Here is a 16,993-nt window from a genome sequence, read left to right as displayed (position 1 = left end):
TCATGCATCATTGTCTTCATCATGACTGCAGCACACAAACGCACTAATGATGCGCATCAGTGGAGTGGTGCTAAGCCCACTACTTTTCTCTTGACTTAATAGGATTGTTGCTGTTTCAATGTGTTCCTGAGATGTAGTTTTAATGTATCACATTATTTATCCATCCATTTATTTTCTATAGCACTTGTCCTTGTATGGGTTGCAGGTGAGCTGCTATGATGGTGCTGGTAAATAGCCCGGACTGTTTACTCTTGCAAGAAAAAAAAAAGACCCCCATCGGAATAACCTAGAATTTTGCATAAAATGATCAAAAGGGGATCTGTTCTTTATCTAAATCAATAGACTAACATTCTGCTGAAACCACACACACAAATATTGCGGTTATTGCACAAAGATCTTCGGGTCAAAAAAGTATGTATAGTTACATATACTGCCTCTATATAGTACTTCGTTGAGGTATTTTTCCGGTTCAATTGAAATTCCATTGGACAGAAGATTAAAGTAGGGTAGGTATTTTATTTTTTAATTATTGGTGCATGTTAGCAATTGTCAACGTTTTCACATGTTTATTAGCCTCTCGCAAAGTCTCTTGCAAAGCCTAAACATGCACTTGAAGCAAGCAACTAATCACCTTAGTGAGAGGTTCAGTGCAACTTGTGTTTGTGTCAGTATGCTGGTTGTTTTTGGGGGTGCCAAAAGGCGTTCTCTCGCAGTGTGCCATAAAACAAGGAATTGGAAAGAGGTTTTACCTAAGTCCTTTCCCGCCCCATCATCTTTATTGAAAAAGAAAAAAAAAAAGGTGCAGCAACATAACACCTCGAAACAGTACAATTAAGTTTACGACACGTCAGCCTTGTCTACCGAGGTCCACTTTGGCAGCTCGTGTGACATAACATTACTAACATTACAAAACAAGACTGCTCAAACTTTGGTATACATGTACTGTACAAATTGTACGGTTGTGTTTGAGCTTCGAAATACAACATTTAAATTGAATATTTATAAATTTATCTCCTCATGTCTTTTTTTTAAACATCAAGAGGGTTGCACTGTTAACTATTGTTTGCCCTTGCTTACAGTGACAATAAAATAACCCTATTCGATTCCAATGCTCACAGCAAACGTTTTGGCGTGGAACTGCTTTTGTATAAAAAAACATGAATAACATTCTGCTGGCGTTACTACCACCCACCTCAATCACATACAACAGCACCCGTTTAACAACAAACATTTGGACATTAGAGGAAAGACACTTAAGGAGAAAACTGAGCTTTTAACTGAACTGTAAGCAGCTCGTCATCCCAACTCCAGTCCCTGAAGTGCACCGCGTTGGCTCATCAGGTTCGTGTAAGTTTGTCCGGGGGCATGAATCCTGCGTCTCCGAGAGTTCGGAGGGCCACCCGGCCACTTGGGCGTATGGTGAGCCATGTGATGCTGCCGTTGTGCAAACCCATGCGTAACCAGCCCTCAGGTGGGAACTGCAGGGCCCTGAGAACAGAGGATGACACCTTTACCAAGAAACACAAACCTATTTCATCTTGGCATCATACGACTGCACTGTGTAAAATGGCAATCTGAGTAGAGAAAGTGCTAAGGCATATTGACCCACTATCCATCTTGCCCTGTGTTTGGGTTTAATTAAAGGAGATTAGCTTAAAAGCTAACACGCTAACAGTTGGTAGGCTGACACTGGAAGACAGCAACTTCAGTACAAAAAGTGCTAGGACATGGCAATCAGGTATTTACGAGTGTGTGACTGCATAGAAAACCTTTATTTGGCAGAATAACCTGAAAAGATTCTAATTGTACTTGTATTAATCATACATCAAGGCGGTCACGCCTCAGCGAATTGCACAGTCACATTGGATGAGCTGGGCAGATGAGACAAACCTGCAGACAAAATAGCGGATGACATTGGCATGACACACGATGATCTCGTAGCTGTCCTCCTTCTGCTTTGGGTCCGCCCGGTGGATGTAGCGGCGGAAGGCTGCCTCGATACGCGCGCCGTCTTCGTGGTACTGCTGGAGGACGGCAAAGATGAAAGCCGCTGTGAGGTCTGCGTGGCAAGTGTTCTTTGCACGGCCAGTCGGTGTACATGACCGCCAAGTGCTGCCCGTTATCGAGGATGTTTGAAGAGCTTTTGTTTTAAGAGGAGCGGGTTTTCTCGACTGCTGTCCGCTCTATCGTGCATAAAAAAATTGAGTAACGCAGGCATCAGTGGAACACAACTCTGTTGTAAATTGAGGACCCCACTGAATGTAACAACATCCGAGAGGGTCTGGCAGTTCTGTATAAGGCAGCATTACATTTATCACAAACTTTTATTTCAGCAACACCAGTAACAATGTAACGCTGATGGTCCTGCTCTATCATTTGTTGGTTTTTGTCTTCTAATAAAATTATGAGGACCTTCACAATGTGTCTGACAAACACGCTGCCTGTACAGATAAGTATCTCATGATAACGAGTAAAGCTTTGTTGTAAAATTAGCACAAAATCAGCCAGTCAACTGAATTCTAAAGCCAGCTGCCAATTCAATAAAATGGCCTCAGGAACAACATGGAGGTATTAACCATCGCCATTTTGGAACTGTACCTGTTCATAGTACAGTGTAGGACTACCGATGCTTTGGCCTACTTTGGCTTGGAGCCTTTCCAAGCACTTGACATGACGTGCAAAGAAACACAGGCCGCACAAAGCTACCACAGACTCAAGAGCGGGGGGAGCACTCTCACCACAGCGTCAGGTTTCCAGTGAGTGACGGGCGGAACCGGCTCGATGGGGGCGCCCTCTTGAAGCAAGTCGCAGCTGAGCAACTCCACGCCTAAACTCAAGAGAAACGGGAGGACGAGAAGAAAAGACAACCCATTTGCCAAAACACAACCCTCAAGGCGGTCTTGATGAGCATGTGCGGAAAGCTGCATGATGCGTCTCCGCTACCTGGAAGGTGTTTGCTGATGATGTGCGCCGTCTCTGTGGCTCTGGCCATGCTGGAGTGGATCAGAACATCGTATTTCAATCCCAATGATGACAGACGATGACCTGTCAACTCGGCCTGCTCTCGACCTGAGGAGACACACGGGAACGTCACTGGGAAAGAAAAGCCATACGCATCTCATCATTACGGCTGTAATTTCATAGAAGCCGACTTGAGGCATAAAACGAAGAGTAACCGTTTGTGAAGCATGCCGCGTTACTCAAAAAAACGTTGCAAAGGAGATACGAGGACTACTTCAACTCGGCGACCACAATGGAATAAAATGCTCACTTTAGAGCTATTAATTGTGTGACTGATTATGCTATTAATTCAATTCGGAAATATTGGCCCTTGCTAGTGATTGGAATTGCTTCTACGGTTTTATAATGAGTACCAGCAGGGGGGTTTTTTTCTTCTTTGAAGGACAAGTTGAGATATAGTTAATTGTCACATTTCATATTTTAGATATGAAGAGGAATCGCTGCCTCAGAAGAATGATTCTCAACTGGTGGCTGAGGACCTCGAAAAGGATCACGTGACCCATTTGTGTGGATTGCAGACAGCTAGTAAAAAAAAAGGACATGTAGGGCTGAAACTAATCATTTTAATTAAAAATGAATGTGTCAATCGATCAATGAATCAGAAAAAAAAAAGTTGAAATTTCCATTAACAGAACATTATTTCAAATTGACAGCTCACACATAAATTCATGTTGATTCCATTACTGGATTGGTCGGCAACATGGAAGAAAAATCTGTCTGCTTTCATGGAGGACAACAGAATTCAAATATTTACGGTTGGGAACCTGGAATTCTCAGCATTTGTATAATTAAAATATATATATGTATTTATATGAAAACCTGGAGTCACCAACTCCGGTCCTCCAAGGCCCTCAATCAGCTCATCGGCAAGCTCCACAGAAGCCTCATAACGATCCCGGTCATTTGAATTACCGGTAGGTGTCTTGGAGGAGGGAAACATCTAAAGCCAGCAGGATTGCGGCCCCTCGAGGACTGGAGTTGGTACTGCTCATCCTTTGGAGAGCGGATAGCAATATGCCTTTGCTGATTCGTCAAACTCATTTGAAACCGCATTTGAAACTCTCCCACACTGCACATGCATTTTCAGAGGCTATTCGGAAACACAAAAGCTTTATTTTTCTCAACTTCAAGAAGATGGGTCGGGAGAAGAGGAAGACGCGGTTCCCAAGATGACAATAGTTGAGAACCACTGCCTTAAAACCCTCCCAATTGTTACGTCTTAACTGCTGTGAAGCAGCGGTTATGAAGAAAATCATTTCTGATGGAATTCATATTTGTCGTAGCTTTTTTCCATTCTTTTTTAACACTAATTGTATTTTAGGTTGCACACATTTATCTCTTGTTGTGGCCAGTGATGGGAATACTGCCGTGGATCTGGGGCCTTGTAAAAAAAAAAAAAAAAAAAACTCAAATTGACGTATTTTGTGGGGTGGCCTCCCAGTTTTCAGGATCAGGATTTTAATTTTGGCAGCAGTCTTCCTATGTGGACTTTGCATGTTCTCCCAAAACATACACATTAGGTTCAACGCACATTCGAAATTGTGCACAGATGCAAAAGTGAGTCTGAATAGTTGTCTTGATGTGCCCTGCAATTAGCTGGCGACCACTCAAGGGTATACGCTGCCTCTCGCCCAAAGGCAGCTTGGAGAGGCTCCAGCTCACGCGCTTTCCTACCGCGGACAAGCGCTATCGAAAATGGCCGAATGAATGGATTTTCTAGTAACCCAGTCAGTCACGGGCCCTTGGAATCATCACTTTTTCTCCCCCTTGGCATGAATGCATTTTGTTCCCAAATAACATGAAGCTGACCCAAGGGAGTGAGAATGTGCTCTTTGTCGCTGCTCCCGCTCAGGTTATACTGCGAATGTCGGATGAGGAAGATGTTGCGTGTAGCTTTGGGTTTGCCATTGTCCTGCTCTGATCTGGGATCTTCGGTCGTACTCCCTTTCTTCTTCCCATTGGACAGCGTAGAAGGGTCTCTCCTGTAAAACAGCGGTCACCTTAGATCACAAGTGGCTGTCTCATAAGATTTACTTTAACCGATAACTTCACTGCTGTCACCCACAATTTGCCGCTGCTGCCAAGCCGCGACCTACTTTTGTAGAAGTTAAGAATGAAGGATGTTATTCAAACGTAACCTTTGAAAAAGAAAATAGGTGTACATCGTATTTTTTTCTAACTTACACAGTCATACATGTTTAAAGTGGCTTTCAGAGCACACCTTATTCAGAAACAGGATATACATCAAAATTTCATGTACAAAAAATGGATACAGTCGACTGAAATCCCACAATGTGTGGTCGCAAAATGTCACTTCACTAAACCTTGGCGATGATCTATTTTAAGGGAAGCCCTTTTCCAAATATTTTATGTGTAGGAACTTATTAAGTTACAGAGGTGTACTGAAATACATGTATTGCACCTCTCAAGTAAAAGCATTCCTGATGCACAGCGGTCAAAATCATGGTCAGGTAAAGGAGTAGGGCAGTCACAAACTAATTTTTTTGCGATGCATTACTCTATTCAGTTTTTCTGGGAACAATAATATATTAATTGATATTTCTGCTGCTGGAAAAGTGTGTTGTGCATACAGCCAAACAAGCAAAATTGTTCATGGCATAGCAGATATGTTTCAAATGATTAATTATAGTTTCGAGGCATACATTTCTTTGTGGTCGACACAACAACGCTGGTTGACTTATTTGCCCAGGCCGAGTGGTAGCCCTAAACCAAGAACTGTGGGATGCTCAGTCCATTGTGAAGCAGCCAGATGCCTTTTCTCGCACACTGAAAAAACGCACCAGGATCTTCTGATTGTTTGCGTGGTCCACACTTAAATTTTGGTTTCAAATGTATTTCCGGGCACGAGTACTGCAACCTTTCTGACACATTTCGTATAATCACTACACATTCAAAGATCATTACAAAATGGATAACTCGGTTCCATTCATGAAGGATCCAACGACACGATCTTACTTGTCCCAGTTGATGTCCCACGCGTGGCCAGTGGGGACTGGCGTGATGCTCGTCGCTGCCCACGCCGGCTGCGCGGCTTGAAGCACGGACAGTTTGGACCAGCGACCGCCTGCCTCGGTTCTTCGCTCTCCGAAATAGCCACGAGAGTCGGCAGTGGCAGCCGCCAGTAAAAGGGCGGCAGAACCTCCGGCGAGACCACAAATAAGTTTGAGAGTTCTCCTCTGAGACATCCTGTTAGCTTCACGAGATGCTATCAATTGCTGGCAAATTAGCCCAATTGGGCTCGTGTCTCGCTAACACCCCAACAACGTTCACTTACGACAAAGAGACGTTTCATGGTTAAAATACAGTTAGCAGCTAATATTAGCTTGGCGAAGAGACACACAATACGTTTTTACCACCAATCGACAGCCGCGCCGCAGAACCTAATAATAGAGTAGGCACAGGAAATAGCGTAACTAATCTTGAACATGTTGCTTTTACGTAGTACGGCAGGCTATTTGGGTCATTCTTAATTTGCGTTACGACCCAATACTGCAGAATGTACAGGCGAACTTATTTTCAACGTACGTCCTCAACGGTTCCATCTCTGTAACCGTCACATTTCACATTTACGTAGCGGTAATTCATTTTCCATTTGCCGATTTTGCTTACAAAGAACACCTTTATAACGCAAACTTCATTATAACTTCCAGATATTTTTCCTACAAAATAGTGAAAAGACCTTCGTTACAACGAACCGTGGGAAGCCAATTGCTGCCGTGACCTTGCATATGAACAAGTTGTACAGCGCGAGTTTCATCTCCGTTGCATAGCAACACGACTGATCGACTCGTACATTAGTGTATTTCCGGAGGCACGTTGAACATTGTCTGAAAACATGTCTGGTAAATATCGCTGGCTGTGAAAGCAGAAATTGTCTCTCACTTTTGAAAGGGAGTCTCCCAGACGAAGCTCAGCCGACTACAAATTGGCAAAGTCAAGATTTCGACGATCATCCGTAATGGCAACAATATCGTGGCAGATTTCGAGGCCAACAGTTTGAAAGATAACCGTGAATGGCTTCGGGGCGCAAAACATCCTGAACTGGAGAAGTCGCTTTTCATTTGCTGACTTAATGTTTTCAGAGATGAAGTAGGCACGCTACAGGTGTTTGTTTCATGTTTAATAAAATAATCTTTCTTCATACAGTACTATATACATGCACTTGTAACTGACATGTTTATACTTTATGTTTTTACATCTATAAATGTTCATAATGTATTATACAGTACATTGTAGTTGGCGGCCATTTGAAATGAAAATGGTTACAACGAACGACCATTTTCACGTACAGATTCGTGATGCCCCTCCAGGTACGTTGTAACAAAGTTTGACTCTTGTTACTGCAGAAATTGTACTGCTGTCAATATTTTGTCGCAGGCCTCATCGTAGTTATGATGTCCCTCAGAGGGCCCTTGGGGCTGTGGAACCATAAAAAAAAATGTATGTTCGCTTCATATTATCACATATACTTTTGAAATCAGTTTCCACTCAATAATTGTTTGTTCAAACATTTTCACTTCATTTTTAAGTAGAGATTGGGAACAAAAACTGTTCACAATACCTCATATCTCATTGTTGTTAAAACATTAAGTCAATGCACATTATTTGCCCGGGCCTAGAATTTGATACCTGTGAGACAAACTTTTGGTCTCAGGACCAAATACAACCTTCCGCTACATATTTTTACGTGGCTCGCTAAAGTAAATCAAGGAGTTCATGTTTCTCGCTAAAATCTGTACCAATATTGCAACATTTCTTCACATTTAATGACGTTGAGATACAGCGTGTTTGGTCCCCCAAATCCTTTTAAAATTATAGTCTTTTCTTTCATTTTGGATTTTAAAACTGGTTATCTATCAAATTGTTGTGCAATGTGCATGTGTAATATTATGATGCGATTCTACATATATAACGCCCCTCTGAGGGGAAACATAACCACAGTGTGGCCTGCAACCAACATTTGATTGACACTGTTGAAAACCTGCACCAACATTCTCTGTAATTATTCCAATTGTTGAAATCTTAAGTGTGAATCTTGCAGTTGGCATGGTTTGAAGCCGCCATCAGATTTGGAAGGAGGAGGTAATATATCACTTAACTTCAGGATTTTTTTTGGAGGGGGGATGGGAATGTCAGTCATGAATAGTTCCCAAGAAGTCCGGAATGAGGTGAACAATTTGAAAGCCCATACGTGTGAAAATTCGAAAAATATCAATTTGTTGATTTTATCATGGAAAAAGGGAAATAATACAACAGTGGACATTTTAGAAACATGAATGTATTCCCCAGCTGCCCCAAATAAACAAAACAGATTGAAAATCAAACGGATTGAATTGATGTAAGACGTTGTGAAATGTGGAAGGATAAGATACAGTTGGACATTTTATTTAAATGCGAATTACGGTACTGTACTTTCAACCAAAATGTGGCATGGTGGGATTGTTTTTTCGGGGGTAAAATATCCCCAAAAAAACAGCCACTTGGTGGCGCTCCATCTACAGAAGAGCTCTGATTGCTCTGCTTTCTGGTGGAATCTTCAGCGAGCTTTTGAGAATGATTTTGATGTAGGAACACCTCAGCATTTCCATTAAAATCAAACAAAACATGGACAAAGTAGACGAAGCAAGGAACGACAGCATTGTTTTCCTCTACTTCTCAATATGTCCTGTATAAGATGAGGAAATGATGAACTAACTCATCTGTTCGTTGCAAAAGGAGATTACCTTCTGAATTGAGTTTGGTGTAGCTGCATAAAACCGAAGTCTTCTCCGTTTCTCTTCTGGTATTCAGGCTGCAGCGCCGCCTGGTTCACGAGGACGCTTTGCAGGCTCCACCTTTTCTAGCGGTCCAGTGACCTCACCAGTGGGCTGGATTGGAAGGGTGGGATTTCCAGGTTTTCAGTCGCTGTGCTGTTCCTCACTGCAAGGACCTATGCAGCTTCAGCGCTAGCAAAAGACTGGACTGATTATACTCATAATAGCACCACAAAGGCGACACTGGATCCTATTTTTCTCTACATGCTATTGCACCCGGGATAAACAATTAAGGAATGTGGAAATTACAGAATGCCCACCAGCGCTGGAAAGAGATTTAAACCCACCAAATACATCCCGGTGTCCACAGCTGCCACTCTCCTTGTGGGATCGACGACTTTATTTTTCGTTTTCACGTAAGTTGCACGTCGCATTTTTTCCTCTCGTGTGTGCATATGTCTTTTGACGTTTTGCACGAGTGGATTTCAATCATTGGGACGGAAATAATTCAATGGACTGTCTGTCAGTGGGGCATAGCATTGGACTTTGGAGGTTAGGTTGCAAAACCCTCCAGTGCCCATTCAGACTTTATACTGCATGTGGAAGACAAAGTTGCGACAAAGCCTTGCAAGTTGAAGAGAGCAGTCATCAAACATAAGTTCCATACTTCAGTTTAGGTCTCACCAACTCCATTTCCATTGGGGGGGGGGGGAGCTTTAATTGATTTTGAATAGCAATTGGATTGGCTCAACAGGCCATTGCGTGAAATCCACATATTTACAATGGTTACCATAGTCACCGACAGTGTTTGAAGAGTCATGATATAGGCTACCTCCGCAAACCAACAACCTATATGCTAGATACAGTATAATGAACAGGTTTACTGCATTTGAGCTGAGAGTTTTGGTCATTTAGACTTCCAGTTTTTGAGTCAGTAGTAACCAAGGATGGACACAATTGTTTTTAAATTGTAACCTCCCACCCTCACTATCATAATTGTGACCCACGCACACGCGATCTGCAATACTCTTAATCAGCTCGCAAACGAAGATTATAATGTACAATTAGGTTTGACATTATTGGAGTTTAAAAAAAAAATGCTTTTTTTCCTTTACTTTGGAAATGTGGAGTGTCTATATATTTTATACTGATATGAGTTTCTAAGATCTTGATTCACCCCTGCATACAAAAAAGTGATTCAGAGACTGGATGAATGAATGTCTCGGCGTGGTGCAGGTGTGTGTCGTATTTTGACTACGATGTATTTGTTCAACAAGTAAACCCACTGAAGGCATCCAGACGCAAAACTTGAAGTAAATGTTCTCCAAAGTTCCCCTTTACATGTGTGATTAAAAGTGAAACGGCATTTTGGAATGTTCCCCCTTACCTGCGTGCATAAAATGATTGGCAGCTGCATTTCCCCTTTGGATTCCATCTATCTGAACTTCATATTTCTCTTGTAGTGTGTTCTTGAATAATGGCTGCTTTGCGTCGTGGTCTGTGTACTTGAACCACCACTGTTTACTGTATTGTTTGTGGGATACATAAACAACGGAACACACTTGATCCTTACCGCTGCTGTTTTTGCAGTCTTAAGATCAACGCTTGAGACTGAGGCAAACATATGGTGTTTGTGGCTTTTGCAGGTAGCTTGGACTACAGCTTTAAAAGTCCAAGTGGCGTGCTGCCTTTGCATAGCCAAATAGCCTCATTTGCAAGCTCATTTGGGCCGAATGCGCTGCGATTTCTATTTGGATCGAAAATAAGGGAATACGATTGTTGGTTTTCAAAAATAATTTAGCAGGTCATTTTATACCAGGATCAGAATTGTGGAGCTCATTTAAGTGTTCACCAAGGTTCACGCCGCAGCAGATGGTTCAAGGTTGAGGATTAAGACTTTACTCTGTTGCTCCTTCATTTCGCAGTTAAAGGCCTAGAGGATTGATTTGAGCATAATGGCACACCCTGGGGAGCAGTACACATCCTAACTAGGCCATGCCACGCTATTGTCAAACGCACACGCACGCACACACACATACACGAGTCCATTATGTTGGTCCCAGACTATCCTTGTCTTTAATAAAGTTCACCTTCACAATACCAGCCACAGTTCATTATTTAATTTCAAAATAGAATAAAAAGCGTGATTCTTAAAGGGCAATAAAGAAACGAGAAGATAGACGGTTATTTTGTTTTCTCTTTTTACCCTTAGGTTACACAAAAGTTATCCTTCAGTTTCCAGGGGACTGCCAGTTGTCATTTGGGCAATAGCCGATGAGTACTGAGCCCGTCTTTGGCCTATCTGTGTTGTCCATGCCGTTAACTGCCTTTGGCCTTTTAACAGCTTTTGTTGACCACTGAGATTAAAATTAAAACACATTAGGTCAGATTTAGTTATTTGTAATGTCACAGCATGACAACAAAAAGTATGGGGGGAAAAAAACTGGAGATAAATTAAGCTTTTAGTTCTGGATTCGTTGGGCTAATCCAATCCAGGCTTTATTTGCATCGACTGTAAAACAAGATTGTTTTGCATAGTCAAAAACATGCTAAATGTTTTACTTATTGTTACGCTTTGAAAGTCCCCATAGTGACTAAGTAGCTGGAAATTGAAATGCCGTTCTCAAGTCTAAGAGGCCAATGTTAAACTCACACACTAGGCAGCATGAATGGAAACTATAAATTCATCATCTAGAAATAACCTTTTTTTTTAGCACTTCTTGCACTCTGTTTGTGAATTATGAGAGCAGTCGAGAGTGTCGGCATGCGGGACCAGTCAATCTCCAGCCTGAGAGGAGAGCTTTGTGTGAGCAGGCCTGATGGGACTCTAATCTTCAGCTTCCACATCTGTTTCCTCCTTTTCATAGTACATCGCATTCAGTCGCACTTCATTCAGATCCTCCAAAAAGCATTGTTTGGCTCTGAAATTCTTGAAGAGTTTTAATCTTTAGGTATGTCCGGCGTTGAAGTTGATGAACTGCAGAGTGGTAGAAATCCAGTAGGTGAGATAAACATTGTTGTCATTTCAAACTATTTCATTCATGGTCATCTTTTTTTTTTTTGTGGTTTCTTCCTCTTCTTGGCAACGCACCACTCTTTAATTTGTTGATGTACCGTAAGTAATATTCATGTGCTTACTATAGTTCAAACTATTGTAAGTTCACTATTAAAGGTTTTAGAAACACCTATTTGGATCTCTGCTATTTAATAGTCCTTTAAGACGGACAGCCTGGTCCCTTTTTAATGATCCTCGGGAGTTTAAAAAAAATGGGATGGGCGACTGGCAGCCCACACTCTGAGATGGCATCTTGCTTAATTTAAAGAAAAAAAATATTTTTATATTTATTTTTATTTAATCATTTTTTTTTGAAGCGGGGGGGGGGGCGGATTATAAACATGTTTCCACGACTGGAATGGGCCTCTGAATACTCACAGTTCGGCACTCATGGATTCTTGGACCTGTTATCATTTTTTTCGCAATATTTTTATCAATTTAAAAAAATCTATCTATTGATATATTGTTCAAACCCTTTGTTGGCTGGCTGGATCGTGTTATTCATTCATTAAGCATGATGCATATTCAAATAATGTGATGTACTTTAGTGCAATACAAAAACTGACAAATGCACATGTGTATCCAGCCATCCATTTTCAACACTGCTTATCCTGAAGAGGGTCGCAGGGGGTTGCTGAAGCCTATCCCAGCGAAAGGCAGACAATCCCCGAACTGGTCGCCAGTCAGTCACAGGGCACATATAGAGACAAATGACCATACACACCCACATTCACACCGTCACTGAGTGGGAACCGATTCCATGCTGTCCGCTCACAGGTCAGCCGATTGTAGCGCTACACCATCAGCGACACAAAATATGCATATTTAAAATGGCATTTTTGTCATACACCTGGTGAGGAAGTTGGCAGCCTTATGTGGCCTGCCCAGCTGCGCTGATGAAAAGTTGGAGCTCCCTCCATCATTTAACTTCTGGTGGAAGGACACATTTAGTGTCAATGTAACCGTGCAATGAGTGTTGTGAGGTTTTCCAACAAGAGGATTTGGTTGTGAGGGGTCTACCTATCTTCTTCTTGGAGCCACATCCATCTATCCATCCATCCATTAGCCACACAGCTTATCATCACCACATAATAAAATACATTTAAACAGTCGGCTAGTGTATGAAGGCCATCCGCCTACCATTTCTGAGTATAATGATAGACTTGTGCACAGCTCACTGATGCATGAACGGTGAGTAAAAAGTCACTCAATGAGATTCTATACCAGTGGTGGACAAAGTGTGCCCTGCAGGCCACATGGAGTCCCTTTCACTCTTTAGTCTGAGTATTTACGTGGTCATGAGTCCTGTCATGCTTGTTGCATTCATTTTGCCATTTTTTCCTCATAAAATCGGTCAGTTCAAATGTATTTGTTAATAATTAAGATTAGGTAAATGGATTCATTGTAGATTATACATTGTGAAAAAAAATCATTAGTGTAGTTAAAATAATTGTAGTTAGCAATGTATTCTTATTTATTTTATTATTAAAATTAATTATTTTATGTACATACAGTATACTCCTCTCAAAAAGTGAGAGATATTTGATTTTCAAGTGACATTTCAGGACGATCCTAAAATGCATTCAAACCTTCACAGGTGAACCTAATGTGTCCTTCTCCAATCTTATAAATGTACATGTCCAACTGTGAAATGTTTCAACACTCCAGTCTTCTCTTCCATGGAGATAGCCCATGCGCCTCCCGGTTGTTCGTCTCATAGCCAAGCATCTCCAGGATAACTGATACTGCTGCATAGATCAGCCGACTGGTCTCAGTGATGTTCTCGGTCAGGGACGTGTTGACATAATTCACTCGTGATTCTGATGAGACTTCTATCTTCATCGTCTTGCATGGGCCAGAGAGCATTTACGCTGGACGAGGGACCAGTAGGCCTCAATGCTGTTCTCTGGTGAAGGTCGATTCACATTGAGCAGAAATGATGGCCGCCAACGACGTTGAAGACGTCAAGGAGAGCGCGATTCCTCAGGCACTGTTGTCACCAGATCAGCTGTTTGGTGGAGGCGGTATTACAGTGTGGGCAGGTGTGTCCTTTTGGAACAGAACTGCCCTACACTTTGCACATGGTACAGGGATAAGCCCATACTACTTGAATAACATTATTAATCCAGTGATTGTGCCCCTACATAAACAACGCGGGCATAATTTCATCTTCATGGACGACACTGCTCCAGCTCATCGAGGTTGCATCATCAGGGCACGGCTGTTGGAGACTGCTGTACTTCAAATGGAATAACCTGCACTTTCTCCAGACCAGAATCCGATTGAAACCCCCTTGGATCAGCTGACTCACCGTGTAGAGCAGGGGTGGGCAAACGTTTTGGCTCGGGGGCCGCATTGACTTTTAAAATTTGACAGAAGGGCCAGGTAAGCACGAGCTATGGTACATTAAAAAAAAAAAACTGCATTTGTTGACAGTCCATATCAAACATCAACAGAACAAAAGCATGAATGTACTGTATTAATATACTTTTTTAAAATGACGACAGTGTTGTTGATGACCTATTTTAGCCTGTGCATTTCTGCAGATGGGTTGTGATCAGACCAGTAGAAGTAGAGCGATACAGAGGTCCTAGGTGGTCGAAAAGATCCCAACCCCCCCCCCTCCCTGTGTTCTGCAACTTCAAGTCAATGCGCCACCTGGCGGTGAAATGCCTGTCATTACAAGTCCAATTGAAATGAATGCAATCATTCACATCGAACCTTAATTGTAGACCGACTTTCGGCGGGCCGAATTGAAAAGACCAACGGGCCGGATTCGGCCCGCGGGCCGTAGTTTGCTCACCTCTGGTGTAGAGGCTTGAAACTTTGCGCCCCAGAACCTCAATGACCCGAGGGCTGCCGTTCAAGAAGAGTGGGATGCCATGCCTCATCAGACAAAAAGTCGACTTGTGAATAGTATGAGACGTCATCGTCAAGCTGTAATCGATGCTCAAGGGCACATGACGAGTTATTGAGAGGTTGAATTTTTTTGTTGTTGTGGTGTACTCACCATTGTTGTTAACTTTTGTTTCAGGGAATTGTTTGAAATGAGGAAATCACCAGTGCATCCTTCGACTTAAATGTCCCACTTTCATGATATATCACTGTCGCGTGAACCTTTTGCATTTTCCATACATTTCACCTTAAAGCCAAACACATTTTGTGAATGGTGTATTGTATCTCATCTATATATAACCTGGCCCATATATCCAGATTAAAAAAAAAAAATCAAATACTTACCCACAGAGCACAAGTTTGTCTACCCTCGGTCCGTAGTCAGAGACCATGTTAGGAGATGTGACCTAAATAGAAACAAAAAGTCACAGTGCGATGTGGGCTATATTCTCCCGTTCACACCTGAGACCTTTTTTTTTACGTGCCCAGGCTCGCACACCTTTCATCTATGCTTATTTTTCCGACCAGACTTTTGACACACTTTCCACCTGTGAACTAAGAATTAGTGAAGCACAAGGGAGAATACGCCCCCATGAGTATTTGAACTTGAGTAATGAAATCCCTCGATTTTAAAATGTCACTTTCTATGGGTGCCAGAAAGTGATTCATGCACATCCCATGATGCTGAACATTAAGTTGCAAGCAACATGCTACCTTTATGGAACACTGAAATGTTGACGTGGCCCAGAGTGGCTCGTTTGTTTCATTGCGAACAAGGAACATAGCATGTCAAGGGAATCACTTTCACTGACAGAATAATATTCTTGAATTATTTTTTTTCTTAATTGGTAGTTATGGCTGTTCTGTACCGTCATAGTGATCCACATATCTTATTTCAGACACTAATAATGTGCATTACCTCTAAAAAAATTTTTTTTTTCATCCATTATATACCATGTTTCGTACACTGAATTATCTGAGGCCTTTTCACCCGACACCACTACATCAGTGGCTTTGCACTAATATTAATTGAAGATATCTTAGGACGTGTTTGTTTAATGATTGTAATCTGCATCCTTTTTATGCTTCTGTACAGTATATGTTCAGCTGCTCTCATCTTTACATCAGGAGGTTGGGTAAACAAGCTTGTAATTAAAAAGGGGCCCAACTTTATCATTACTCTCCATTATAGCTGTTGGCTTCGTCCTATTTAGTCGGTGGCTGTTTGAGCTCTCTGTATTTGGGTGGAAGTCAAAAGATGTTTTGAGCTTTGACATATGACATGGCATTTGTGATTCTTGAACGTGAGATAAAAACTGTGTTGTAAAGCCACAACAGTGTTCTTGGATTGATCAGTTACATTAACTTTTACTCAAAACATGGAACACACATTGAGGACTTCTCTGTAAGACTCACACAGTAGGAAAACCTTTGCGACCACCACTGCATAATATACAGTACATAAATACAGCGGCAGGAAATATGCAGTCACACATATGGGCACATGCACGCACACATGGCTTGTCCTATAATTAGGAGTTAATGCTATCTTGCCGCGCCCTCTACCGATGAGTACGTACTGTAATTTTGATTGGTCACGATCAGCAATCACTTATGACCAAACCAGTAGTAGGCTGCTGTAGTGTGGCTTCATCTTTTTCAGATGAGATAAAAATGTAATTTCCTCTGGTCCTGCTGATGAAATAACATTTCTTTTGATGATGTATGTTTAGATTCTGTGATACGTTTATTGTTTCAAGATTCAGGGAGTTTTCCTCATGAATCACAGTTGTAAGCAAAACAAGCATTCAGGTAAAGGTCATTTTGACACCAAAAACAAGGTTTGTCCACGTTGCGTCTCAGGGATGCGGGTGGGAAGATATGACAAAGGTTATCGTTCATGCCGTCGTTCCAATGTGATTGCCTTTGCACTGTTTATTTCTCAGTGTGAGCATGATGATGTTATGCTGGATTCATGAGGAGCCTGTTTTCTCCTATACAAAAGCCAAGTTGCGCTGCAAAAAGTCACCCTGAGGCGAGGCTCAAATAGCAGCGGGCTGTTGGTAAAGTCTACCTCTATTGGTCTACTTAAGTGCAAAAGCCTCAGAGAATAAAAAAAAAGGCAGTCCTATTCTGTTTTCCAGTTATCCTGTCACTGCTTCACAACCGGGTGAAAAAAACATTGAGGGCGAAGATAACGCCGAGATCCTGTTCCCGCCAAGCTGCGCTTGCGTGTGGTTGAGCAGAG

General features: G+C 42.0%; 2 protein-coding genes and 1 long non-coding RNA gene across 4 annotated transcripts in view; 1 reads left to right on the top strand and 2 right to left on the bottom strand.

The window, feature by feature from the left end:
* Nucleotides 1-743: 743 nt before the first annotated feature.
* On the bottom strand, nucleotides 744-6,589 carry pgam5 (PGAM family member 5, serine/threonine protein phosphatase, mitochondrial). 2 transcript variants are annotated; one of them, XM_086112311.1, is made up of 6 exons: nucleotides 5,998-6,589; nucleotides 4,831-5,003; nucleotides 2,944-3,069; nucleotides 2,739-2,827; nucleotides 1,891-2,021; nucleotides 744-1,488 (listed from the first exon to the last, which is right to left on the bottom strand). In XM_086112311.1, the coding sequence occupies exons 1-6, from the start codon at nucleotides 6,225-6,227 to the stop codon at nucleotides 1,338-1,340; spliced, it is 900 nt and encodes a 299-aa protein (XP_085968437.1). In that variant the 5' UTR covers nucleotides 6,228-6,589; the 3' UTR covers nucleotides 744-1,337. The 2 variants fall into 2 exon arrangements, with proteins under 2 accessions (XP_085968437.1, XP_085968436.1); XM_086112310.1 differs by having other exon boundaries at nucleotides 1,891-2,024; nucleotides 5,998-6,587.
* Nucleotides 6,590-6,902: 313 nt separating this feature from the next.
* Nucleotides 6,903-10,314, bottom strand: LOC147204715 (uncharacterized). The gene is made up of 3 exons (XR_015100998.1): nucleotides 10,183-10,314; nucleotides 8,766-8,987; nucleotides 6,903-7,460 (listed from the first exon to the last, which is right to left on the bottom strand). It is a non-coding gene; the product is annotated as an uncharacterized LOC147204715 (long non-coding RNA).
* Nucleotides 9,067-16,993, top strand: part of zdhhc8b (zDHHC palmitoyltransferase 8b) — a 51,767-nt gene continuing 43,840 nt past the window's right edge. The window contains exon 1 of the mRNA XM_086112158.1: nucleotides 9,067-9,211. Within this exon, the coding sequence (XP_085968284.1) occupies nucleotides 9,108-9,211 (104 nt within the window). The 5' untranslated portion in view covers nucleotides 9,067-9,107. The remainder of the gene's footprint in view (nucleotides 9,212-16,993) is intronic.

The sequence above is a fragment of the Hippocampus guttulatus genome, chromosome 5, assembly GCF_054856545.1.
Source record: "Hippocampus guttulatus isolate MCC_2025c chromosome 5, RoL_Hgut_1.0, whole genome shotgun sequence".
Classification (NCBI taxonomy): Eukaryota; Metazoa; Chordata; class Actinopteri; order Syngnathiformes; family Syngnathidae; genus Hippocampus; species Hippocampus guttulatus.
This window is presented reverse-complemented; position numbering and strand designations above follow the sequence as displayed.

Excerpts from the sequence above, each read along its gene's own strand:
- pgam5 (XM_086112310.1), bottom strand. The coding sequence starts at position 6,227 with ATGTCTCAGAGGAGAACTCTCAAACTTATTTGTGGTCTCGCCGGAGGT. Across the intron at positions 5,004-5,997 it reads TGGGACATCAACTGGGACAA|GAGAGACCCTTCTACGCTGT; the intron begins GTAAGATCGTGT and ends GCTGTTTTACAG. Across the intron at positions 2,025-2,738 it reads ACTGGAAACCTGACGCTGTG|CAGTACCACGAAGACGGCGC; the intron begins GTGAGAGTGCTC and ends GCCGTCCTCCAG.